The 27,561-nt window shown below is 47.1% G+C and overlaps 1 protein-coding gene across 1 annotated transcript; it reads right to left on the bottom strand.

The window, feature by feature from the left end:
• Nucleotides 1-27,082, bottom strand: lrit3a (info leucine-rich repeat, immunoglobulin-like and transmembrane domains 3a; the record flags this gene model as incomplete). Its single annotated transcript, XM_084331888.1, has 4 exons — nucleotides 1-1,076; nucleotides 1,514-1,822; nucleotides 22,115-22,581; nucleotides 26,967-27,082. 4 exons carry the CDS (start codon nucleotides 27,080-27,082, stop codon nucleotides 1-3), a joined length of 1,968 nt encoding a protein of 655 aa, XP_084188014.1.
• Between the last annotated feature and the right edge of the window lie 479 nt (nucleotides 27,083-27,561).

Genomic DNA, 27,561 nt, shown 5'->3' with positions numbered 1-27,561 from the left:
TCAGCAGAGGAACTCCGATCTGGAACCGTCACTTTTATAGGTCATCTGCGAGTCGAAGCTGGACCTGGAGCACAGGAGCATCCTCTCTGACTCGTGGGTCTGCCTCCTGGCCCACAGACTCTCAGCCGGCTGATTGTTCATGGTCCTCTGTTTCATTGAAAGTGTCTCAAACTTCACGTAGCTCTCTTTCTCCAGCTCCTCCACATCGACAGGCGTACTGGTCTTCTTGCAGTAAAGTGCAAGGATCTTATAGACCAGCAGGACGATAAGAGGCAAGGCCACGACACAAGCGGCTCCGCTTACGACCAGCAGCAGCTTGTTCTGACCGTCGTCTTCATCGAACGTGTAGAACTCAGTACAAGGGTCTTTTCCAGCAGGGCTGCCCTTTGCCACCAGGCAGACTGAGTAGGTCAAGCCAGGAGACAATCCCTCCAGCAGCACCTTCCCACTCCCAGCGTTGGTCTCCACTGTCCTCTTGGTGTCGTCGTCACCGTAAGGGGAATACACAACGGTGAGTGGGGCGTCACTGGAAAGACCCTCCGCGGTCCAGAGCAGCACGGCGCTGTCGGACGTTTCCTCCACGACCTTTAGGTCTTTGACAGATTTTGAGCCGTCACTTTTCGTGCTCTTTTCATCCGCTGCGAGCTTTCTGCCATTCCCCTGAATCTTTGCAGGTTTGGGTGAACCTCTCTGCTGGACGTTGCTACTAGGGGTGGTTTTCCTCTTTACAAGGGTGGGGGCAAGCGTGGTCACTTCTCTGGGCATACTGGGGATGATGGGGATGGTGGGGATGGTGGGGATGGTGGGGATGGTGGGGATGGTGGTCGACAGGCTAGTGGTGGAGATGCCAGTAGTGGGAGCAGGGCCAGGTGTTGAGACCTGACTGGCTGCTTCAGTCCCAGACCCGACGGGAGCGACTGTGGTGCTGATGGATCCGGCAACAGAGACCCAGATGGTGGCCTCTGCATTTCCTGCAACATTCTTAGCCTTACAGCTGTAATTCCCAAAATCTTTGTACAGTATCCCATGCAGGCTCATGATGGACCACCGGACACCTTCTTCTGGAGACTCTTGGACTGCAAAGTGAAAGATGAACATATAACTTAACATATAACAAGTTCTGCACTTCTTGACACTATTAGTCTTTCTTACATGGCGGGTACTGAAAGAACTACAGTACACATTGGACAACTGTATTAACAATGTCTGCTAGCTAGTGTTAGCTGTAACATGTGGTCACTGACATTAGCGTATTTGTTTGGTAGCTTATGACTAACACTAGCTAACAGCAAATGTGGATGTTAGATGCTCTGCATTGTGGAATAGATAAGGATGATTGAATGGCATCAAACATGGGGCAGGCATCTTTAATACAGTTGGCCATTGCAAAATAGGTACTTAACCTTCTTGGACACGGTCATTTGAAGTATAATCAATGCATTCCAATGCATTGTCACGTTGCAGATCTTTTCTAAAGTAGATATCATGTGTATCAAAAAGGTCCATGGCCTACCTGTGTTGTTGTTGACAGGTGAATCATCTGATCTGGCCCAGAGCAGAGTTGGTGTAGGGAGTCCTCTGGCATCACAACGTAGCAGAACATTGCTACCCAACGAGGATGTGATCTTGGTTGCAGAAGTCTGAACTGTTGGCTTAACACATTGGTCTAGTTCAGCTCGCTGAAACAACACACCAGCCAGATTCTCAGGTCCACTGCAGGACAACAATATGTCCATCAGAATCACTGGTGTGTCAGTCATTTTGGACAGCTCCATCACCTTGGAGATCCTGCAGTCACAGTACCAGGGATTATCTTGAAGGCCTGGTGATGAAACATTAAGAAATGTGTTTATGAATACCAAGTCTATTGTGTTAAGGTTTTCACTGATTGTTTTTTTGCCAATCCAGTCTTAGAGAGATTTAAGAACTATATTTTAAAAAGTATCATGTTTAATATATGGAACTGGCTGGATGATGCTTTAGGCTTCCAGTTCATTCCGGTTCATGGCTTCCTCATTCAATTGCCTACATTCCTTAGTGCAAATCTAAGCTAATGGCAGCCATACACCGTATTGGCATTGAAAAAATAGAAAAAATAAGAAAAATACTTGATGTTTCTTCATTCCTAGCCAGTTTAACACAGTCTGTGCCAAAAACGGCTTTTTACATGTTTGGCCGCCGACCGTTGAGTGCCATAAACATAAAAAGTAGTTTTTGGATCGTTTGATCTGTTTACTTTGATCCCCGCTCTACACAGTTGCCCAGAGTGATCTGCATCATTTAGGCAAGTCCCGACACATTGGAACTGCTTTCTGATCAACTATCGCCAGGTGGCAGTATCGTCCGGTGTCTGAACTGCATGGGGCTCTGGGCTGATCGTCAGCTTCACTTTCAGTTTATCCTCGCGAGTGGCCCCTCCTTCTCCTGGGACAGAAATGCAGTCCTCGCCTCGGAATTCCAGTGCATAAGCGTATTTGACCATCGAAACGTGTATAGACATATATATCACTTGGAATTATTCTTTTGGAATACCTTCTGGCTAAGGTAAGGTACATTCTAAGTCTATTTTACCGAATCTGAAACGTGTATTTTTTATTTTTATTTATTTTTTAATCTTTTCCCCCGTCCTTTTTCCGCCGTTTTTCTCCCATCCCAATGTTAGTCGTTATGCCAATTCCCAATCCCCTTCCTGGTCGCTGCGCACCTACGGTAGGTCTGGGAGAGTGGAGGCTATCACATGCTTCCTCCGACACATGTGTAGCCAATCAACCGCTTCTTTTCAACTGGCAGCGCGAACTCTCACTGAGAGGGTGTAACGTGTGGAAGGATCACACTACCCCCTTTAGATCCTTTCCTTGCTGAGCAGGCGCCCCGACCGAACTGTAGGAGTCACTGTTTACAACGACCAGGACCCACCCACCAGCTTTCCCACCCCTAACACTGCCAATTGTGTTAGTATGAACGACCAGCCAAGCTGGTAGCAATGCCGAGAGCTGGGCTCGAACCCAGCATCTCCTGCACTAGTGGCGAGCGCCTTGCCCACTGCACCACTTAGCCGCCCTGAAGCGTGTTTTTCTAACTATCACAGTTCTGTGTCATACTAGCTCCCGCTCAGCGTCTATTGCATATATCTCGCTTCAGCGTATATACACTGAATACATTTCAAAATGTACCTTTACATGCCAGCATTCATCTGGCCACACCCCCATCCGCTTATCTACATAAGCAGGGATGGGACCACACACTCATCTCCTTCTCAAATTTCATCACAAGCTAAGTGCTGCTCACATGCCCACTTGACGTGGAGAAAAATATTTACTCTGAGGAAAGGAAGAACAAGGAGATACGTTGACATCATATCTTTATTTTCTCTCTCACTGTATTCGAGAAAATACGGCGATATTGTCTTCGTACTGGAGTGTCTGGAAGATGATGATCATTCTAAAAATCCTCCACCGGTTTTCGTATTGGGAGCGCGCCGCTGCATGCCTCCCAACTGCAGTTCCTTGCTGTGGCTGGTTGCGGTAAAACCTTTCAGCACAGCTGGACTGTAGGACGCGCCGCTGTTGTGAGAAGCGGTGGTTCCAGGTTGGTGAGTAATGTTTTGCTTGCAAGCTCCACTTGTCTGTTAGTGCTATGGGGGCTGGCTGACAATGTTTACGAACACCGGCCCCAGATTAAGGTCTTTTGTTCAGCCTCTTAGGCAACAGCGGAAGACCTTGGTCTGAAGCCCATTATAGTTAACTAGTGGGCCACGACCAGTAACACTGGTGATCCCTGTGTTTTCTGGATGAGTGGATGTTTCTCTGTCACCGTGAGGCCCCGTCTTTCATATACAAATGAGAGTATTCCCTCACGAGGAAATATGGGCATGGATGTTCGTTAGTGGAAGATCTGTGTTCAAGTCAGCTACAGCCCAGATGGGAATTGTGCTGGCCCCGCCGGGTGTTGGTAAAATCACTGTTGTAAAACTGTGTTAACATCTTGTTTCTCTTTTCTCTTAAAAAGTGAGGAGGGTTTCAGAACGGCGGCCTGTCTGAGTGATTGTTATATCATTGTGTACAAGTTCAGGTGATAGCTGCTTAGCTTACGTGCTAGTGGTGGCCTACTGTTAGCCAGTCAGCTGCGGCGCTAGCCTGTTGTGATCACTAGGCTAGGAAACGTTAGCTTGCGTGCTAGTTGTGGCCTACCTAGGCTAGGCTAGGAAACGTTAGCTTGCTGCTATCGGCCGAGGGCGGCCGTTAACTTAATGCTACACTGTTGAACGTGCTGTGACTATAACATGTTTTAAACACTCTTGACTACGACGTCATCTTTGACAGAGGATGTTCATCGAACCTGCCCTGAGCCAGGCCGGCAAGGACTGCGTCAACAAGGGGGACCGTAGCGGCGGGATGGAGCGGCGACGCTGCCCAGGTCGACAACACAGTACGGCTGTGTTTACTACGGTGCCTTGTTAGAGACTGCAGTTTCGCTTGATCTGCGCTCAAGGTAGGCAAGGTCCTGACCAGGCCTTGAACACTTCTTCTTGCTTTCCCTTCTAAATGTTTTGTAAATAACGATGTTTTCCAAAACGTGTGTTGCTGCACTACATTTAGGATACGACGCGAGTTATGTGTGAATTGTCTTGTCACTGGTATTTAGCTTCTCCATGCAAATCGGGTTGTTTATTACAGATGTGAAAATGATCTGGTTTGTTGTGTTGAGAAACATCATGTGTGTTCTTGTACCGTGCACTCACAACTAAGGGGGTTAAACTAACCTATAAAGCTATGCTTAGTGACATATGAGTAAAGAATGATTCTTTTCTCAGCCTGTAATGACAATGAACAGTGTGTTCACATATTAACAGGTTTACCTGTTTAACTGGCCGTATTAAGGGTAAAGTAGGAGGGTTGTGTTTCCCCCCGGTTCCCTGGGGACTTCTTCATCCTCCTCTCAGACATGTTGTTACACTATATTGTGTCACTGTGTGGTAGGGATACGATGTAACCCTTAGCTTAGTTGTTGGGGTTGTGCTAACCGCTTGAGAAACTTTATTTTCCTAAAAGAAAAGATTGTTTGGTCGCTTTTTCGTGTGTGCTTAGCAAGGCCTGTGGCCGATACTAATCGAGAATTGTGTATTCTCTCATTATGAAAAACGGCGTTCCTCTGTAGAGTGTTTTTGCCATTTTTTGTAGGTGATAATGGGTTGTGTGTGTCGTGTGACCTACAACTGGGTTGGGCTGGCCACAGAAGCACATGTGTAAGTCTGATACCGGGGCTCTTGAGAGGGCCCTCTCTATTCTGTGTTTTTTCCTTAGTAAAAATCAGATAGCAGGTTGGCACATGCGCTGTGTGAAGCTGTTAGACGCTTCATGGATCTGACTATGACTGCGTCATACTCTTTTTTGTCATTACATCGTATCATGGGTGTGGGGTCGTAAAGGGGTGAACTGGTAACCTTTTCTCCCCCTTTTTTTTCTTTTCTGTTGGTCAGGGGTAAACCCACCTGTCCTTCAAATCAAATCAAATCAAATTTATTTATAGGGCCCGACAAAACACGTTAATGTCCCCATGGGCCGTACAGGTCTTCTTTAAACAAGTCAAGAAGAAAACATAACAATAAGTCAAGAACAGAACAAGAACACCATAAGGTCCAAACATTTTTAGATGAATGCAAATAAATGAAAGAATGCAAGCACTCCCAGACATACCCCATGCGAAGGTAAGGAAAAACTCACTAAAACCTAACAATAGGGAAAAAAGCTCCACAGGCAGTGTGGAGGAGAGAACCCTTAGAAGGGCCATTCAAGGGGGGATCTCCCTTCTTAGATGTTGGTGATAGTAGTGTTGCAGACGGACAGTTGGTAAGCATGCACTCATGTGTGTGGTGAAACACAGATGAGTGCATGCAATAGCAACTGTACATTTTGAAAGATTAAAGATAGAGCTAATAGCGATAGCAACTGAACATTTTGAAAGATTAAAGATAGAGTTGATAGCGGATCTATTTGAGGCACAGGGGCGGCGCAAAGAGGGTCACTTCAAGGTTCCTGTCACGTTGCGGTTCGGCACGTTACAGGGTGAGGGGGGGGGGGGGGGGGGAGTTTCCTGGTCCCACGCCCTGGAATATTGGGCGTGTGCACCGCAGAAATTCCCCCGCCATAGAGTACGTCACTGTGCGCGTCTCTGTTGGTAGGACTTCCGTGTGCTGTTCAGGTCCATATGATGGATCTGTTTCAGGGGGTGGTCAGGGCTCCTCCTCACGAAGCTCCTATTCGGGCCTTCTGTGAGTTGGGACTCTCCTTCCATGTGAGGGAGCCTCCTCAGAGTACATTGCCTCCTCCTCAGATTGTCAAGGTGAGTGGAACCTCAAGAAGGAGTCCTACTCTATTGTGTGTGTATTCGATTCAATTTGATTATTGAGTGTGTATGGGTTCAGTGCCTCCTCCCCGGAGAGCCCTAAAACCAAACTTTTACATGGCTCAAGGTGCAATATATTCTTTTCAATCTGTACAGCTCGCGTGGGAAGTCTCTCTGGGGATTTCCGTTTCCTTCCTATGGGAGGGTGGTGGGATGTAAAAATGTGATTTTTTTTTACCCCCGGCTGTGTAGACTGGGATACATACTGTTGGTGCTTCCTTCTTTTCTTTTAAAAAGAGTTGGAGTTAGGAAGTATCACACCCCTCTTGTCGTTCCCCTGGGCGCCTTGAGGATTCAATGACACGTCTAAATAGCCTGTTCATTGATGTGGTTGTGTCCCGACGCACGCATAGTGCTAGCTCGGGGTGTTCTGTAATCAGGCGACTGACTGGCACGCCTTGGTTGCTTGAGGTTAAAACGGCGTTTTTATAAAGCAACTGGGATGGAGGTTTTTCCTCTTCCGACGACCTGTTTTGGTTGTCGACGGATTCTCGTTCATATCTGGGGGATGATGACGGAATCTGCCCCTTCTCCTGGAGTAGGCATGTCGGCGTGGTTAGGGCACGGGACTGGTTCTGGTCACGCTGGTCCGGATCAGTTAAACCTGTTGTCCGCCGGGGATGCAGATCTGCTGTTCTGGTACCCTGAGGGACTTGGGCTTTTTCAGGGGGAAAATGCCAGGTCGGTCCGGGTGTCACAGGGTTAAGCGCTATGGAGACCCTGGTTGGGTATATTTTGTACTCTGCACTGTCGTAATGGCTTATGGCCATGCCAACCTGTACACGCTTGATCTCGTCAGATCTTGGCCGCTACGCAGGTTGGTCCTGGTTAGTACTTGGTTGGGAGACCGCCTGGGAATACCAAGTACGGTGTGCTTGGGGCTGGTTCTCCATTCTTTTCGCTCCTCTCTCACGCATGGCGAAGAGGGGCCTGTTGGGGTGGTCTTTGACCTCCTCTGGTGACCCTGTGCTTCCCGTATCGCCGGGCCCGGTCCGCAGTAATGTTTCGTCGACCCGTAGGCCTGGGTTAACCCTTTTTTGGAAACTGAAACACTTGTACTGCGGTATAGCCGGTGTATACCCGCAGGTGTGTTTTGGAGTTTTTTCTTGAGGGGTTATAGGAACAACCACCGCATTGGGTAACACCAAGGTGGTTGATTCCCTGGTGTGTTGGAGCAGTGTCAACTCCCGGGTTACCCGGTTGAGGGTGCCCCTGCACGTTCATTACGTCTGCCAATCGTGTCAGCCTTCTCTGCCTCAACCCCTCTGGGTGGGTTTTTTTTTTAAATGGAGGCTTGGTCATGCAACAACGCCAGCATACGCCCCTTCCGCCGGCGCGGCTGTGTTCAGCTGTCCCCTCTGGCGCCTGTCTCGTCCGCAGTCTCCAGGCTCGGGTTAACAGCCTGTTGCCTGGTTTTTCCCCGGTGCGCTGCCTGCTTCCGTTGGTTAACCTTTTTTGTGTGCTTACGGCCATGCTGACTGCCTGTTCTGCGGGGTCAGTGTGCCAGGCGGTGGACTATTGGGGGGACAGGGCCCGCTCGGCTGAGGGGCCTTTGTCCGAATACGCTGGCGATGTGGGGGGCGGGGTCACTAAGTGCCCACCTGGTGGGGTCTTGATGCTGGCATCATGGACTTCTCCGGGCCCCCGTTCCAGGGGGTCCAGTCCCTTTGGTGGGTCTGGGCCTTCCTTCGTGCTCCGCTGCTACGGCCTTGCCACAGGGTTGGGTTTGCCCTTGACCCCGTGATTCTGGGGGCAGTAACGAGGTTGTTCCCTCCGTTCGTTCCCGGGTGGCATGCGGGTTGTGCGTGTGTGTAGTCGTGGGGTCAGGCCACGGTCTGCTCACCCTGTGCGTTGAGTTGCTTGAGTGCCTCTTCGCACGGTCGGGTCCGTCACCCTCCCGGGGACCTCCAATAGGGGGGGTGCCCTCCATTAGGGGGGGTCCGGGGGGACTCGGCCCTCCCTGTTCTGATGGTTGTGGGGGGCCTCAGCGGGGTTCATTTGTCGAGCTTCTAGCTCCCGCTCAGCTCCTGTTATGCAATAGACGCTGAGCGGGAGCTAGTATGACACAGAACGTTAGGTTATGTATATAACCAAGTTCTGTTAATACTAGTGACGCTCAGCGTCTAGACGCCGCTGCGGCCCTTGATTTTTCATTGTGGTGAAATTTGTTGGGAAGGAGATGAGTGTGTGGTCCCATCCCTGCTTATGTAGGTAAGCGGATGGGGGTGTGGCCAGATGAATGCTGGCATGTAAAGGTACATTTTGAAATTTATTCAGTGTATATACGCTGAAGCGAGATATATGCAATAGACGCTGAGCGTCACTAGTATTAACAGAACTTGGTTATATACATAACCTAACGTTATGTGTTTCACCGGACAAAAAACATGCTTGGCAGTTTTGAGTTAAAACGACCCCACCCCCCCTTGATGATTTTGTGATGATACATATATACAAATCATATACCTGTGATTTGAGAGTATTCTGGGTTTCAGGGGATCAGCCAGAACGGTTTGGGCTTATTGCACATAATGCGTTTTATCTCGCAATCTACTGTATGAAAAAATACTGTATTATCTTGGAAATGCGCGATGTTTAGTGTGTAATAAACTACAAACTACAGCGTGTGGAAACAAACTATTATTCCCATGCTGGACTACAAGTAATGTTTGTCGAAATGGGCCACACCGTGTCTCTACAGCTATAATACACTCAAAGTGTTAATGGCCAATCGTGAGATATTACCATTGAAACTTTCAAAATGAAAGGGTCAGGAATTGAATAAATGACTAGGTTACTACAGTATTACTTAGTTATACAGTGTCTAGCAAAGTAGCAAAGTGGCTTTCCTAGAATACACGTAAAATAAACAGTGACACACAGTGATCACATGCATGCATTGGTGTACAGAACACCCCTAACCAGATTAGTTTGTTCTTAACATTACAACATCCAAATGCTAAAGCTGGTGCTGGCCTTCCTCCAATTCATGGTAGTGCTCTCGGTAAACCTCCCTGTTGGAATCAATCTCAATAAATTGCTAGCAATTCTAATACACAAGCTAAAACTTGTTCATCACAGATCTGCTGTAATTTCCTTTTTTTCCCCCTCTCGTTTACTTGCAGGAAAATACAGAAAACACAAATACAAAAATATGTTTAATTTGGTGACTATATAATTCTCATTTTAAATGGTACTATTAAGGGACTAACTTATTTACTCAACATGTGACAGACTTGAAACAATAGGAAATGATATCACGAAAGAAGCCGCCCTCTATTCTGCACATGCAATGTTTTTTTTTGTTAGTTTTTTTGTTCAGCCTAATCCGGTTTCTCCTTCAAGTAAGACACACAGCCAGCTTTTCGAAGGGGATAAGCTAGCTTGCCCTAAACACCCTATTAACATTATCCCTCCCTCTCCCATTGGAAGACAGATGAAGAGCCCAGACTTTCAACGACATCCTCCCTACACATATACTGTAATGATTTAAAGGGGACATACTGTACTATAGAACATTTATTTTGTACATATCAGCCTTTGCATGGATTTGGCAGTCTGAAATGTTGTTTATAGTCACTGGGGAAACACAGATACGTCTTGCTAGGGTTTGAAATCCTAATATTAACAAGCATATAAGCTGTTTGTTATATCCTGAGGATTTCTTAACCTCACCTGTATAACAATAATGGCTCGGACCACGACTATATGTTTATATATTTGATATTGTTTATATACAGTATGTTTATTTCAGTCTACAACGCAGGTATAACATCAGTGTCTTCCTGTTTTACCAACAGCTCCCAGGAGCCAGGAACACTGCCTAACTAATGTACTCACTCTTGCATGGGGGGTATAGCCAGGCAGAGAAGGAAATAATTCCTAAACGATTTGGTTTGTGTTACACCTACCAAAAACCCTATGTCCAACACAAAGAGGTGCCGGAAAATAAATAATGAAGATTTTATTTAGACTAGTTTCTTTGCAAAAAAACCTAACAAACGTGTTCCACAGATTTAGTCCCATCAAACAGCAACCTCTAGCCAAAAGAGACCCATTTTTGGTATTGTACTTTGTTCACATGTTTTGTTTTGGTCTAATGGGTGGGTTGGAATTGAGTGGGTATAGGGGAGGGTTTGCTACTGCTGGCCACACCGCAGACTCTGTCAAGAGAGGTCTGGAGAGATTCACAGTTTAATATAATACTGTAACTTACTAAACTCCAACCCACACATGAAAACTAAATAAAAAATGTAAACAAAGTACAATGCCAAGTGGAGCACGTTTGCCTAGACGGCATTACATATTCTACCTTTAGGGAAGTTGAAAATATAGAAAATAATGTCCCCTTTAACTTTTACATGGCACATAATTAAGGCATGGACATGGATTCATATTTAAGTTGAAGCCAAAATGATTGCACTGACGAAGAAACACGAGAAAAGTAGTAACGATATTTCTAAAAGCTGGAATCCATCACGTGATAACCCCAGATAAGTTGCATCATAAATAGATTGACCCAGTAACTAGCCATGTGACAATGAGGTGTCCTGTATCGGTTATTATCAATGTATTAAGCAGATTAAGCACCTCCATTCTACCTCAGTACTCTGCTAGAATCCATATACATGCATGCCTTATATTCTTTATATGATGTGCGGGAGATAAAGTCTTTGTCTTCTCATAAGGACATGTGTCTTTGTCTCCTCCCCTTTGTAAACTCCATTTCCTGGTGGCGTGTAGCTTATTGCCAGCGGAAGAGTGCAAGAATGCTTCCGCATTCGTCACCGCACGCCAGTACGGTAATGCGCCTTTCCTTTCGCCCCGCTCAGACAAATGCATGTAGTACATTGCAACACAACGCAGCATTTCCGCGTACATTGCAACGAATCACTTGGAGTTTGAAAGTGATATCAGAAGAAACTACTCAACCTCGGCTGTCTTTAACTATGAGTGAACACAACGCATTGTAACGTTAACGCAGCTGTCAACTGTACTTTACTATGGAATATACATGTATATTATCGCGACGCGTCGTCACAGACTAAACAGTGTTCTGGATTTTCCTACAATGGATTATTGATTGTAAATTGAACCCTTGCACTGAAGAACCATTATGAATCTGTGTTAGAAAATGTTTTGGATCTAAATCACTTGGAGTTTGAAAGTGATATCAGAAGAAACTACTCAACCTCGGCTGTCTTTAACTATGAGTGAACACAACACTCTAACTTACCATGTTTAGATAATAAAGTACTCAACCTCTACTTGTCTACTGTCTGACTGAACACAACACTCTAACTTACCATCTTTAGATAATGAAGTACTCAACCTCTACTGTATTTAACTATGAGTGAACACAGCACTCTAACTTACCATGTTTAGATAAGTACAGTTGACAGCTGCGTTAACATTACAATGTGTTGTGTTCACTCATAGTTAAAGACAGCCGAGGTTGAGTAGTTTCTTCTGATATCACTTTCAAACTCCAAGTGATTTAGATCCAAAACATTTTCTAACACAGATTCATAATGGTTCTTCAGTGCAAGGGTTCAATTTACAATCAATAATCCATTGTAGGAAAATCCAGAACACTGTTTAGTCTGTGACGACGCGTCGCGATAATATACATGTATATTCCATAGTAAAGTACAGTTGACAGCTGCGTTAACGTTACAATGCGTTGTGTTCACTCATAGTTAAAGACAGCCGAGGTTGAGTAGTTTCTTCTGATATCACTTTCAAACTCCAAGTGATTCGTTGCAATGTATGCGGAAATGCGGCGTTGTGTTGCAATGTACTACATGCATTTGTCTGAGTGGGGCGAAAGGAAAGGCGCATTACCGTACTGGCGTGCGGTGACGAATGCGGAAGCATTCTTGCACTCTTCCGCTGGCAATAAGCTACACGCTTCCTGGTGTGACCCCCCTCCCCTCCTGCATATAACTGACCCCTGAACCGAGAGTTCTCTCTCTCTTCCTGGTGATAAAAGCTGATCACTGGCCAGGGGACCATCCAGCCATATTCTCCATCTTTGTAATTGATACTTTCATTCTGAGTTAATACATTGTAATAACCGGATCCACCTGATTGAGTAAGTCATTAATATTGTCAACAATTGCCACACATTGCGTGAGGTCTAAATTAAACAGGGCCAGGACAGAGCGTAACCCATAATAACCTATACATTTCTTTTTGAGATTTTCATTTTATGTTTTAAAAGTGTTTCAGTGGAGGGGCTCTGTGAGGAAAGGCAGAGAAGACTAGCCTCCACTACTGAAACAGAACATAGTGAGAGCACAGTATTTGGTACACCAACGGGACACCAGTAGATGATGGTAAATACTCGTATAGCAACATGCAATACAGTATATCCCCCCTGTATCCTCCTTTTCCTCTCTCCTCACTTGGTCCCTTTTCCTGGCCCTGTGAATGCTTTCGGCAACCAACATGCCCTTCCGCGTTTCTCTGATTGGCCAGCAATCGGCCAGCCCTCTATGCTCGTTTTCCCCCTACGCCGGTAACGCGCGCATGCACATTTCGTACTTGTCCGGTCCCCCTGAGACGGGGGCCGCTGGTGTACAGCTGAGAGCTCCAGCATAGCTATGTCCGCGAGCTAGGCGCAAGCCAGAGTAAAACACAGTTTTCAATCAATCAATCAATCAATCAATCAATCAATCAATCAATCAATCAATCAATCAATCAATCAATCAATCAATCAATCAATAATAACATTAACGAGACTCTCGTTGTGTCTATTCTGCTAACGCTACCTCTCATTGCTTTAACGTTACCTAGGCTCGTGTCTATCTGCTAACGTTAACGTTAGCATTAGTGTTGTGAAGGGCCAGATTAAACCGAATATATATATTTATTTGTATATATATATTTAATTGTATTTGTATATTCTCTAATATTCCCTGATATCCCTTGTATATTCCTTGTACAATATGCATTGAATATCCATTCTAGCCTACTGAACATCCCATAATAGCCTCCATTCTACTATTGGTCGAGACCTTGGTGCCAGGCTGCCATACCCCCCAGACCCAGTTCAAACGTACCGCTCAACATGTACGAACAAGTCCTAGTTCCGCGTAGGAATCTGGCTACCGCACCACTAACGGTACTATTTGTTCATAGTGCGTATATATACTGCGCTACTAAAGTAGGACTTCCTTTTTAGTCCAGTTTCTTACCCTCCAATAGAGTGACAGACGTAAAGCCTCCCCGCGACGCCACGTGTGGGAGTAAGGCCAAGTTCGGCCTACCATCGGTATTGAGACATCGTGTATATTAATATTTGAATAGTCATATTTGGCACTATATCGTCGAGTTGGACGTAGTCTATTAAGCTAATAATAGTCTATTCATATGTAGTGCTTCGTGCGGTGAGAATACTATCGTAGTCAGTACCCCATCGTTTCGGGCAGAGAACTGGCTGCTTATCCAGGGTGGCCGACCCCATGTGAGGCTGCACCCGAGGAGCCCCAGAGCCGACGAGCGAGTGGACCTGCATACCGGATTATTCTACCGACGACAGCCCGCCTTCCCAGGCACGGATTATGCTTTGTATACAGTGATTATTCTATGGATAAAGACCAACACTGCCGTGTGTTGGAAAACCCCCCCCCGGAGAGGACGACAGGTGAGGAGACGCTCTACACGACGAGGTCGCCTCACGTCTCTCCATCGTGGACCGGAGGAAGCCGGCCCACAGAGAGTCCAACTGCTTTCATCTGTGGATCGAGGATCGCTGAGGCACCGAGCCGCACAACCGTGGGTTCTCCCAGGATACCCTCGGCCAGACGGATACAGCCAGACTCTACCCCCCCCCCCCCCCTTCTCCAGTTGTCTTACAAGCAACCGGAATTCCCCCCTAGTGTATCCAGTTCTATAATCATTAAAGTATCATTGCTATTATTCCTTAAATATTCCAGGTTGTATATTTACCGCCTGCGCCACCAGAGATTGGACGTTCTCTATTGATATACCAACGAATACTCATTTGCCATAAAAGTGCATCCTATTTCAAATCATAAATGTAATTAAGTGATTGCTCTACATACCTTTTGCTATGTATTAATTATTATTAAACGCAGACTTTCGACTTGGTACATTTGTGTTGGATCGTTTCATCTACGTGGGAGTGTTTACCATAATTATTTATGCCTAGTACTGGGTGGCCAGAGTCTAAAGTACAAGAGGTAGTGGTAGTAAGTATCATATCTAACAATACAGTCAGGGAATTGTACCCCTCAGTTACAATTGGTCCTTCGAGCCGGAGGGTAATTAGTGTAATATTAATATAGTGTTATTAATATTGAAATGGCCTATGATGAACACTCCACGAAACGATCCTCCTAACCAACGCCCGCAGCGCGAACGACGGCTCCCTCAGTACTTAGAGGCTTACGCTGTCAGTCAACAACCTAGTCTTCTACTAACAGTAAACGCGGTAAAACTAGAAAGTAAAAGTATGTCTAACCCCAACGCCCAGACTACCCCGACCATAGAGGCCCCTACGGGTTCTAATGTAACTGACCAAGTTCACGGTGGGGACCAGTGGGAACCAGACATGACTTCACACCCCGCCAGTACTGAAGAAGTAGTCCCCGATGAGTCCCGGGAGGAATACAACGCTACCGAGAGAGAACTCGGCACGGAAGAAGACGGGGAGAGCACCGTGGAGATAGAGCTCCAAGGCTCCGCAAGGAGTACCCCGAGGGAAGGCTCCCCTATACAACCGCCTTCTCCCAGCGAGGCAGAGAGGACCCTACAGCAGGCCTTCCTCATCAGCCTGAACGCCGCTGCTGAACGCGACCGACTGCAGATCCAGCAGCGGAGCGAAGAAGAGCATATACGTCTAGAAATAAGACGCATTCAGAGGGAAGAGAATGTGGCCCGAGACCGAGCAGACAGCCAGCGAGCAGCTGCTGGTGCTCTACGGGACGCAGAGCGCGACAGACAGCAAGCGCAACTAATAGAACAGCTGATCAGACGGACAACACCCTCTCCCTCCGCCAGAGGCTCCAGGAACTCGTCTAGACACACCTCCAGGGCGGCATCCCCTAGCCGAGTAAACAACCCTGAACTTGACCAACAGACGAGGTCTATACCCCCCACAGACCACCTCCCCCCACCGGTCCAAGCGAGACCTAGCAACCGGGAAGGAGCAGCATATCCTGTGGAGAGGCTGAACCAGAGACTACAAGCACTGGATGACCTAACTGAAGACGAAGAGGAAGAGGAGGAGAACCACGCCCGACGACAGCACAGTACTCTACCGGACCAGGAGGTCCGGTACAGCCCAGGCTATACTCCCGCGGAGCTGCGCTACAGACCCCCGACTCTATACCCGGGTGAGCACGACGCACGACCCGCACCGAGGAACAGCACCTGGACAAGCGGGCCATGGTACACTGCCGGTACCAGCCCATACCAAGGAGCGGGAGGAGACTCGCCTAGGAGGCCTCTCCCCCAACGCTCGCCGATGTATCCACAGTCAGCGTCATACATTGGCACGCCTATGGTACCCGACTTCACCCAAGAGAACCGGGCCCAGTATACAGAACTCCGCATGTGCCTGGAGACCATGTTGGTGGATGTATTGGATGAACGCCATAAATACGCCATCCTACTGAAGCACTTAAAGGTACCCCGCGCACATAATATAGCGCTCGCCTACGCGACTTCCACCACCCCATACACAGCAGCGCTGGTAGCATTGGACCAGAGGTATGGGCGCATATGGGATTACGTGATCCAGGAGATCCGACACATCGACCGCTTACCCCCAGCAATAGACAATCGAGCACTGGACGACCTGTCCATCAGAGTGCAGTCCCTGGTAGGGATGTTGGGAGCGCAGAGAGAGAAGGGGAGGCATGAACTTTACGCCAACTCAAATGTGGAAAGGATCTTGGAGAAGCTGCCGCCCGCTCGACAGGAGCGTTTTAGGCGGCAGAGAGACCACCGAGACCCGAATGGCCCCGAACCGAACCTCCTCGATCTAGCAGACTTCCTGGCGAGAGAAGTCAGCAGCCTACGGCTAGATACATTCGGACGGAGCACCCCTGGCTCCAGAGAAGGAACCAGACGACTAAATGATGGAAGAAGATCGGTGACTGTGATGCACCAATCGGAGTCAGTACCGAGCAGCAGGAGCCACAGTACCCCCTCCAGAACGGAGAAGTGGAAGATAGTGTGCCCCTACTGTGAGAAAGAACACTGGCTAGCGCAATGTGACTCCTTCCCCAAGCTGAACGCGGAGGAAGCAAGTCAATGGATAAAGTCCAACAAGCGCTGTTTTCGCTGTGCGCGCTCACACATGGCAGCCGAATGCCGCTTAAAGAAAAGGTGCACCAAGTGCGATGGAGCCCATCTGGACATACTTCACGACAGTAACAGACGGCGCCCTTCACCCGCACCATCCAGCAGCAAAGCGAGCGTCATGTACATCGATCCCGCCAGCAGCAGTGGAGCCCGAGTACTCCTAAAAGTAGTGCGTGTGACACTAAGCTACCAGAATAAAGTCCTGGACACTTACGCCGTCCTCGATGACGGGTCAGAGAAGACCCTTCTGCTCGCCTCCGCTGCGGCCCAGCTAGGGCTGCGGGGAAGCGAAACCCAAATGACAATTCGGACAATAAGACGAGATTTGAAGACGATAAAGGGCGAGAATGTCTCATTCTCTATCGCAGCAAGCGGCCAGCCTGAGCGACGGTACCAGATTACGGACGCTTTCACCAGCCAAGAAATAGGACTGTCGCGGTACACATACCCCGTCGCCAAGCTGATGGAGAAATATGCACATCTGCGCAAGTTACCGATCCCGCTCATAGACAATGCTATGCCGACCCTGTTGATAGGCTCCGACCATGCAGACCTCATTGTCCCGATAGACCGGGTTCATACCGGACCCCGAGGCTGTCCTGCAGCAGTCGAGACCCGTTTGGGATGGACTCCCCAAGGCCCGCTCGCCAAATCTCTCAACCGAAGTACAGCCACTAGATGTCTCCACTCCCGAGTCAAAGAGGGAGAAACCGCACTCCTGCAACACGTAGAGCGGTTATGGACCTTGGAACAAATGCCCTTTAAGAACGGAAAGAAAGACATTCGCTCTAAAGATGACATTTACGCCATTCACCTCCTCGAGACAGGGACCAAGAGAGTCCCGGTCAACGGCGTGTTGAGATACGCCACGCCACTCCTGCGGCGAGAAGGAATGCCTACTTTCCACGCCAAGACAGACGCCACAGAACGGTACCTGCTGAACACGGAGCGGCGCTTAGCCAAGAACCCCGCCCAAGAGAGTGTATACCGCGCTGAGATTGAGAAGCTCATCACAGCGGGACACGTCACAAAGATGGACATTAAAGAGGCTGACCAGACCACTGAATCGTGGTACGTGCCTCACCACAAGGTCCATCACAACGGTAAAGACCGCATAGTATTTAACTGCAGCTACCAGATCGGATCCCAAAATCTGAATAAAGAGTTACTGCCCGGTCCCACACTCGGCCCCTCCCTACTCGGCGTTCTACTCCGCTTCCGCCAGGAAAAGGTGGCCATCAGCGGGGACATTAAAGGAATGTTCCTGCAGGTGAGATTAGTAGAGGAGGACAAGCCCCTGTTACGGTTCCTATGGAGAGAGAAGCCAGGAGATGAGCACCCAGCCATCTACCAATGGGAAGTCCTCCCCTTCGGAACGACGTGCAGCCCCTGCTGTGCTACATTTGCACTACAGAAACATGTAGCAGAGGACCCAGCAGCGGACGAAGAGGTCCGACACAGCGTAAAGAACAGCTTCTACGTAGACAACTGTCTACAAAGCCTTTCAACCCAGGAAGAAGCCGAGGCTCTCCTGATTAAACTCCGCGCCTCATTGATCAAAGGCGGCTTTGATCTCAGGCAGTGGGCCAGCAGCGATCCGCAAGTACTGCGCAGCCTCTCCTCCGAGGACAAGGCAGCCAGCAGCGAGACCTGGATGGCTACAATCCCGGGAGAAGCCCAGGAGATGACCCTGGGATTGGTGTGGCGATTCAAAACAGATTCGCTTCACTACAGACACAAGCCCCTGACTACGGAGCAGGGAAGGCCGGCGGCGGCGCCGACCACCAGACGGAGTGTGTACACAACACTCGCCCGACAATATGACCCGCTAGGATGTATTCTACCGTACACCACCAGGGCAAAAATGATTGTACGAGCATTGTGGGACAAGGACCAGGGCTGGGACGACCCCATTCCTGCACACCTTGCATCCACCTGGAGAGAGTGGGAGATGGAGCTCCACTCACTCCCAGGCGTTAATATGCGCCGAAGCTACTTCCCACCCACGGTGAGGCCAGAGACATGTAAAATGGACTTACACGTCTTCAGTGACGCCTCAGAGGTCGCATACGGATCAGTAGCCTACTTGCGGGCCCAAGAAGAGGGGGGAGAGATCTACACAGCATTTGTCCTCGCCCGCTCGAGAATAGCCCCACGCAAGCAACAATCTATCCCACGCCTAGAGCTCTGCGCAGCCCTAGCCGGAGCGCACCTAGCCACGCTCATCCAACGTGAGCTCACCATACCGGTGTCTAGAACAATCCTGTGGTCAGATTCCACGACAGTACTCGCCTGGATCAAATCGGACTCATGCAAGTACAAAGTCTTCGTGGGAGTCAGAGTCACAGAGATTCAAGACTTAACCGAAGAGTTAACCGGAGAAACAGAGTCGCGCTACGTTGATACAAAACAGAACCCAGCTGACGTCATTACCCAGGGAATGCCCCTAGATGACCTCACCCGTCGCAATGTCTACAGTGACGGCCCAGCATTCCTAAAGCTCCCGGAAGGAGAGTGGCCCACGCCTATCCCGAGGGAAGCCAGTCAGGAGGAGGCTGAGAATAAGAAGCCTGTGTTCTGTGGATTGAGCACTGTTATCTCCGCAGACCCCAACATAGATGATTGCACTACCATAGAGAGTGCACAACAAAGGACATTCCTACTGCACTACCTACCGTCTCTACAGACCCGCCAGAAGTGGGTAAAGGAGAGAGACAATTTGACAGAAGGAACAGTCGTCATGATTATTGATCAATCACTGCCCAGAGCTATGTGGCCGGCCGGCCGCGTAAGCAAAGTGATCACCGGTGCCGACGGCAAGGTCCGAGCAGCTGAAGTGCTTGTCCAGGGTCGCACTTACACCCGTCCCGTGGCGAGGCTCATAGAACTGCCCCGACTCCCAGACACAATCGATGATGACCATGACCCTATAACCCTATGACTTTGTGAAGTTGACTGACCCCTACAGCAAACCCTTATGTGTAAATAGACAACGCGATTAATCTGTCTCTGCTTAACTGATTAGGTCTGGGACCAATCAGGGGGTGGCTGTTGTGAAGGGCCAGATTAAACCGAATATATATATTTATTTGTATATATATATTTAATTGTATTTGTATATTCTCTAATATTCCCTGATATCCCTTGTATATTCCTTGTACAATATGCATTGAATATCCATTCTAGCCTACTGAACATCCCATAATAGCCTCCATTCTACTATTGGTCGAGACCTTGGTGCCAGGCTGCCATACCCCCCAGACCCAGTTCAAACGTACCGCTCAACATGTACGAACAAGTCCTAGTTCCGCGTAGGAATCTGGCTACCGCACCACTAACGGTACTATTTGTTCATAGTGCGTATATATACTGCGCTACTAAAGTAGGACTTCCTTTTTAGTCCAGTTTCTTACCCTCCAATAGAGTGACAGACGTAAAGCCTCCCCGCGACGCCACGTGTGGGAGTAAGGCCAAGTTCGGCCTACCATCGGTATTGAGACATCGTGTATATTAATATTTGAATAGTCATATTTGGCACTATATCGTCGAGTTGGACGTAGTCTATTAAGCTAATAATAGTCTATTCATATGTAGTGCTTCGTGCGGTGAGAATACTATCGTAGTCAGTACCCCATCGTTTCGGGCAGAGAACTGGCTGCTTATCCAGGGTGGCCGACCCCATGTGAGGCTGCACCCGAGGAGCCCCAGAGCCGACGAGCGAGTGGACCTGCATACCGGATTATTCTACCGACGACAGCCCGCCTTCCCAGGCACGGATTATGCTTTGTATACAGTGATTATTCTATGGATAAAGACCAACACTGCCGTGTGTTGGAAAACCCCCCCCCCGGAGAGGACGACAGGTGAGGAGACGCTCTACACGACGAGGTCGCCTCACGTCTCTCCATCGTGGACCGGAGGAAGCCGGCCCACAGAGAGTCCAACTGCTTTCATCTGTGGATCGAGGATCGCTGAGGCACCGAGCCGCACAACCGTGGGTTCTCCCAGGATACCCTCGGCCAGACGGATACAGCCAGACTCTACCCCCCCCCCCCCCTTCTCCAGTTGTCTTACAAGCGACCGGAATTCCCCCCTAGTGTATCCAGTTCTATAATCATTAAAGTATCATTGCTATTATTCCTTAAATATTCCAGGTTGTATATTTACCGCCTGCGCCACCAGAGATTGGACGTTCTCTATTGATATACCAACGAATACTCATTTGCCATAAAAGTGCATCCTATTTCAAATCATAAATGTAATTAAGTGATTGCTCTACATACCTTTTGCTATGTATTAATTATTATTAAACGCAGACTTTCGACTTGGTACATTTGTGTTGGATCGTTTCATCTACGTGGGAGTGTTTACCATAATTATTTATGCCTAGTACTGGGTGGCCAGAGTCTAAAGTACAAGAGGTAGTGGTAGTAAGTATCATATCTAACAATACAGTCAGGGAATTGTACCCCTCAGTTACAATTAGCATTAGGCTAACAAGCTGTAACGGCACCAGTCTCGCGTCTATCTGCTAACGTTAGCATTAGGTAATAACCGGTTTAAAATGGATGGTGATTATCTCACGTTGTGTCTATTCTACTAGCATTAACCATTAGTTACTAGTACAAACAATCAATAGCGAGTTATATTGATCACGCTATGTACGATAGCCATGCTAAAATGCTAGCACAACATTAGCACCTAACCTAACAAGCTTAACAAGTCAGCGATCTTTTTGTGAGACTAAACTCTCCGCTCGGTGGCAAATTGTGTTGATGTCGGTTTTGTTTCATCAATAAATGAGGCAGAATACAGTGACTGTATCCTTTTTTGTTTATTGCACTTGTTCCTGCTGCAAATGAAATCCTACATTAAAGATGGTGGCTTTCTGTTTTTGTGGAGAGCCTCCGACGAGTGACGCGTCTCTCTTCTGACCAATCAGTGGTCTGCAGTGTTTCACGTGACTTTTCTGGTACCACAACATGCCTTTCGCGTTGCTCTGATTGGCCAGCGATCGGCCAGCCCTCTACGCTCGTTTTCCCCCTACGCCGGTAACGCGCGCATGCGCATTATCGCTGGCCAATCAGAGAAACGCGGAAGGGCATGTTGGTTGCCGAAAGTATTCACGCTTCCTGCATAAAGTCAAGTCCTCTACTGAACTCCTGATCTAAATTGTATTTGATTAGCAATGTTTAACAATACGGTACATGTGTATCAACCATGAAGATTTGACCATGTGCGTGATTAACCTCTCTGTTTTTTTATTTTATATGTTTAGCTCCAGTGAGAACAGAACCCTTGTGTGCATCCCACTGAGCTACACAGGACCCCTGATCCAGAGACCAAAACTCTGGATACTCCACTCTTAGCTTACCTAGCACAACCTTCTGGGAGGTGTTGGAGGAGATGGGCATGCCATTGAAGGGGGGCCAGTTATCCATGAGATCTGAGGGCAGGGTTGTTAACTTGTTGCTAGATAGATCCAGGTAGGTGATATTGAGGAAATAGGGGATTGCTTCCAGGGGTACACTGGTGATCCTGTTGTTGTGCAGATCCAGTGTCCGCAAGCGGGGCATCTCCTTCAGAGACTCCCAAGGAAACATGGAGATCAGGTTGCCGTCCAGCCTCAGTTCGTGGAGCACCTTGAGGTTGTAGAAACTCCCGGTGTCGACGGAGGTGATAGAGTTATAGGTAATCCACAGGTAACGTAGATCCGACAGATAGTAGAAGGCTTCCGTCGGGATCCGCCGCACTGCGGTTTTCTCAACGCGGAGTTTGACCGTGTCCACCGGGACATTAACCGGAATGTCCGACATGTCTGGATCATTGCAGAGCACAGATCTGTGAAAAAAGTGCATGGGTTAAATATGATTCGGCTTGGTATGCCCCCCTATGTGAGTTGTTCGCATAATCTGTTTGATACTGAGGAGGGGTAGTAGATTGTTACTTGAACAGGGTTGCCATTATGGTCTAATATTTCTCAAAAGGGCAAACAAATACAATCCCATTACAGTGAATGGTCGCCTGTATCCCATCATGCATCTCTTTCTCTATGGTGATGGTAACTTGGTGAGCAGAATAACAGTGATTCTACACTCAATAGTTTATAGAATAATTACACAGATTTTCAGTATTCAAATATCCTATTCCAATTGTATGTTATTCCCAAAGTGTGACGGCCGGGGATCCACTCCACTGGTCGAATTACTTACTCGTGAGTAGTACGCTCGTTGATAAAGAAAAGCAATGTCCACAGTGTAAAGTAAAGATATCCAAATGGTTTATTTGCAAAGTCTCTCTTTACAGAAGTGGTCCTAACTCTACTTTCCTAAATATTCCTGTCAATACTACTACAAGGTAAGAAAACTGTATTTTCCCAGTCTCCAAAATCACCGCCGACTCGACACATGGAAATTCCTTCGCAACGTGGAAACCGCAAATCCGCTGGTGGGCTTCACGCCTCAGTCCTCTGTTCGGTCCTATCCAGTCTGGTCGAAGATGCCTTTAAAAGGCTCTTTCTTCTTCTTCTTCTTATTTGAATTTCCGGCAGTGTAGACGCATCGTGGCGTATTACTGCCCTCCGCAATTCTTGCTTCGCCCACACTTGAGAAAGTTTACACTCCTCTTCTTCTTCTTCTCATCTTCAAAACACATTTCTATCGTCTCTGTCTCCTTCTTCTCTGCTCCTCTTGTCATACAATCACAATACAAACATCATCTCCTCTCTTGGAGGGCCCCCCCAAGAGGGGGAACCCTCCATCTCCGTCCTCTGCGGGAACGCCCGATTATATAGGAGGTTCTAGAATGTTCGGTTTATGACATCATCCGGTGACCTCACGAAGGTTCCAGAACCTTCTATCAAGATGATACATTCTAGCATGTTCTACTATGACCTCACCCCACACGTTCCGGACTGTTTTATGTTCCAGAAAGAACTATTTTGACATCACCCCAACATTCTAGAAGGTTCTCGGTACCAGAAGGCTCTATTATGACCAATACGACGGTTCAATGACTTTATCTAAATCGAATCAATATTAAACATTCATATAATACAATAACCGAAATATATAGCTTTGGCTCTTACACTAGGCCTAGTACAATCTGCAGGCTATTAGTGAATCATAAACAGAAACAAGCATGACACCCATTGCTCCAGGGGTTCTCAAAGTTTTGATGGACCCAACATTGGATTGAGGGCCGCCCAAGTAAAAAATGCAAAATAACGAACGTGCCTGCAATGTTCAAGTTTCTTTATTAGTTGTCATACAGAAGTACAGAATACTTTTCCGTCGATGCTGAGGGGGCTGTAGTCCCTGACCCCCGACCTCCTGAAGTCCACAATCATCTCTTTTGTTTTGCTGCCGTTCAGGGAGAGGCAGTTCTCCTGACACCACTGCGACAGATTCTCTACCTCTTCCAGGTAGGCCCTCTCGTCGTTGGCAGAGATCAGGCCCACCACAAATTTGATGATTGTGTTGTTGTTCCGCTGTGCCACACAGTCATGTGTGTACAGGGAGTAGAGGAGGGGACTCAGAACACAGCCCTGGGGGGCCCCTATGTTGAGCGTGATGGATGAGGATGTGCAGTTGCCTGCTCTTACCACCTGGGGTCTACCCCTCAGGAAGTCCAAGACCCACTGGCAAAGGTCATAGTTCAATGATGACATAATCTGTCTCGCGAGTAGGCATACTGTATCTCACAAGTCATACATGACTCACAAGATGCCTAGTTGCCATGCAACCAGTAGCCTAGTCAGTGATGTTGTAGGTTGGTTTAAAAGGGATCATGCCTATGTTCCCACAGCCCTATGTTCCCACATTTCTTTTTTTCATAAATTTGTATCTGATTTTATCCCCCTTTCTCTTAATTTGGTAGCCAATTACACTTAACCTATTATCCAATGGTAGTAGAGGGTCCGTCTGGGAACATAGGGCTGTGGGAACATAGGGCCTAATTTTGAGTGAAAAATAAATCTTAGAAATTTGGGAACATACAGTAGGGCTGTGGGACCATTGGGCTGTGAGGATATAGGGCTGTGGGACCATAGGGCTGTGGGACCATTGGGCTGTGGGAACATAGGGCTGACACTGTTTAAAACAGTACTGGAACTGGTTAAATATAACACAGAGTGAATGAATGAATGAATGAATGAATGAATGAATGAATGAATGAATGAATGAATGAATGAATGAATGAAAACTTTATTTAACAGATTGCAGAATGGGTACAATACAGTACGGCTCAATACACACAATTGTTAAGGGGATGCAGACCAGAGAAAGACGTTTGTCTTGTTTACATCAGGGTCCCCCATTTTCAATTCATAGTGACATTTATGACATACACAACATACATGACATTTATGGCATAGGGACATACATGACATACAGGTATTTAGTACTGTTACATTTGTGACATATACGATATTCGAAGAGGATTTTATACTTGCTATACTTATTTTATACTTATCTATTTTTTTCTAGCACAATCTCTGGAGCGAAACAGAAAGAAGCATTTTGTATAAAAGTATTCTGTACTTCTGTATGACAACTAATAAAGAAACTTGAAACATGCATTTACACCTTAACAACTCCTTGTGAGCCACCAGAAAGGTTTCCGAGGGCTGCCATTGGCCCGCGGGCCACACATGCCTGATCTATAATGTCATACCAGTGTAGTGCTCTATACTGTAGAGATTAATAGATTTTAATAGATTTTAAAAGAAGTCAGTATTGGTGATATGGATGCATTTTCCTCAATTATTCTTCTGTTTATTAGGGTTTATTACTAGGGAGGACCTACACTCTCTCTGTACATATTGCTTCCCAGTTTTAGGAACACTGACTGGAATGTCTGAAGCCACACAGCAACATATGATATATTAGTTAATACTAAGCAATGTTGAGTATGGCAATGATGTTAACCGAAGGCCCTCTGAATAACTAGATGTGACCCTGCACATTCATAACCTGATGCACCAGATGGTTTGTTACACAGAAGCATCTGGAAACGGTTTGGAAAAGAGCAGGCGCTTTCAAAAATAATTTGTCGGGTGATTGGTTGAATCATATGTCTATCTTCAACCAATCAGATCAGCAAACCATATGATGTAGTAGGAGATGCTGAAGAGGAAGCTAGCTGTGTAACTAGCTACATGTATGTAGTTAGCATGTTTGTAGACGATTCTTGCCGTCTTTGTAAGGAATATGAATACCAAAAGTAATTTTATACAAAGAAGGTACAGTAACAAACATCACACCTAAACCACGCCCGTAGCTGCCAGTTGTTCCTCATATGACACTGGTCGGAAATACTGTGGTTCAGCCACAAGACCATAACTTCAAGCCTGATAAGATGGATTCTTGTGTGATCTCGTGAATCCAGCTGCCTCACAATGTAAACTCATTCCTTCCTCACCTTTGAAGTTGGAGGGTCTAGATCAGTGGCATAAGTGCAGGGGCAATGCAGAGGGTGCAATTTATGTATACACACAAGTGAAATTGTTCTCACCAAAGAGTTAATAGTGCCTACAATCAATCAATCATTCAATCATCCATTATTTTAAGCCTTCAACGTGCCCTAAAGGAGATCTGTGGACTAGTTCAGTTCCGTAAGGCAGCACACATTTAGGGTTGGGTAGGTTACTTCCAATATGTTATCTGTTTGCGAGTGCTGATTACCTACTTGAAATATTAAGTAACATAATCCACTGGAATACACATATCCAAGCATTTAAAGTTATTATTGTGTTTCTTTCAGATTACTATGCCTTCAAAAGCCATGGTAAATACGGTTAAACAAACAATTTGTCCCAGTTTACAGACTACAATGTAAGTTTACGCAATTATCAACATCAAAGGCCATCTACAACCATTTCAGAAATATATAAAATGTTGTTTGTTCATAATCTCACATCTATTTTATTTTATTTAAACATGTTTTTGAGTACAATTAAGTAATTTCATCTGGTCATCTGGATCATTTTAGTTTTTTAGTAACTAACTTATTACTGTTACCCTATTTTTTTATTTGACTAAACATGGCTCCACAAGCAATAGTCGACGTCAGCATGGAAAGGCACAAGTGGCAGCATATTAGCCGAGGTCCACAGGTACTGACCGGATTAGCATTCCTCTATCCAAGGCCTTACAATTTGTTGAAGAAACCGTGTGTCTAAATATTACCAAACGTGTTTGTGAAGAGAACTGAAAGCCTTAATATACCTGGTCCCCATTCCATCGCTGCGTCCGTGGAAGAGGCAGGTGCACTGCGATGGACAGAAGGAGTGGACCACACTGAGGCAGCAGAGAAAGACAAGGACGTAGAGAAGACGATACATGATGATTTCACCAAACAAGCCCCGAATGTTCACGCCGAGAGGTCGTGAGAAGAGACATCCAGATTCATTTGGAGAGAGCCGGAATGATCAAATAAAGACAGGTAAAAACATTTATAAAATAAAGTCCCAAGGAGTCCACAATAAACATGCTCAAGAAGTGCTTACAGGTGAGCCGCCGCTATGCGTGGGTGAGGGAAGGTTGGGGGAGATTAGCAGAGGATTTCTCCGGGTTGACTGGGTCACACATGATGCAATGGGGGATGGGGGACTGAAGAAGCCTCGGACGGGCTTAATCTCCCAGGTTCAGAGGTTTCCCTGCATGGGGTCTGGCCACAGCCTTGGAGCGGCCCTGCCTGGCCCCGCCCCGCCTCGACGCCTACCTCAGACTTTCCTCCTCGCTTTTCCTACAGAGCAGTTGGGAAAGCACCTCCTGAAACGTAGGCGGTGTTGCAGTTGCGTGAGAGAGCTCTGACTGACAC

This window comes from Notolepis coatsorum (genome assembly GCF_963971535.1).
Source record: "Notolepis coatsorum genome assembly, chromosome: 16".
Taxonomy (NCBI): domain Eukaryota; kingdom Metazoa; phylum Chordata; class Actinopteri; order Aulopiformes; family Paralepididae; genus Notolepis; species Notolepis coatsorum.
This window is presented reverse-complemented; position numbering and strand designations above follow the sequence as displayed.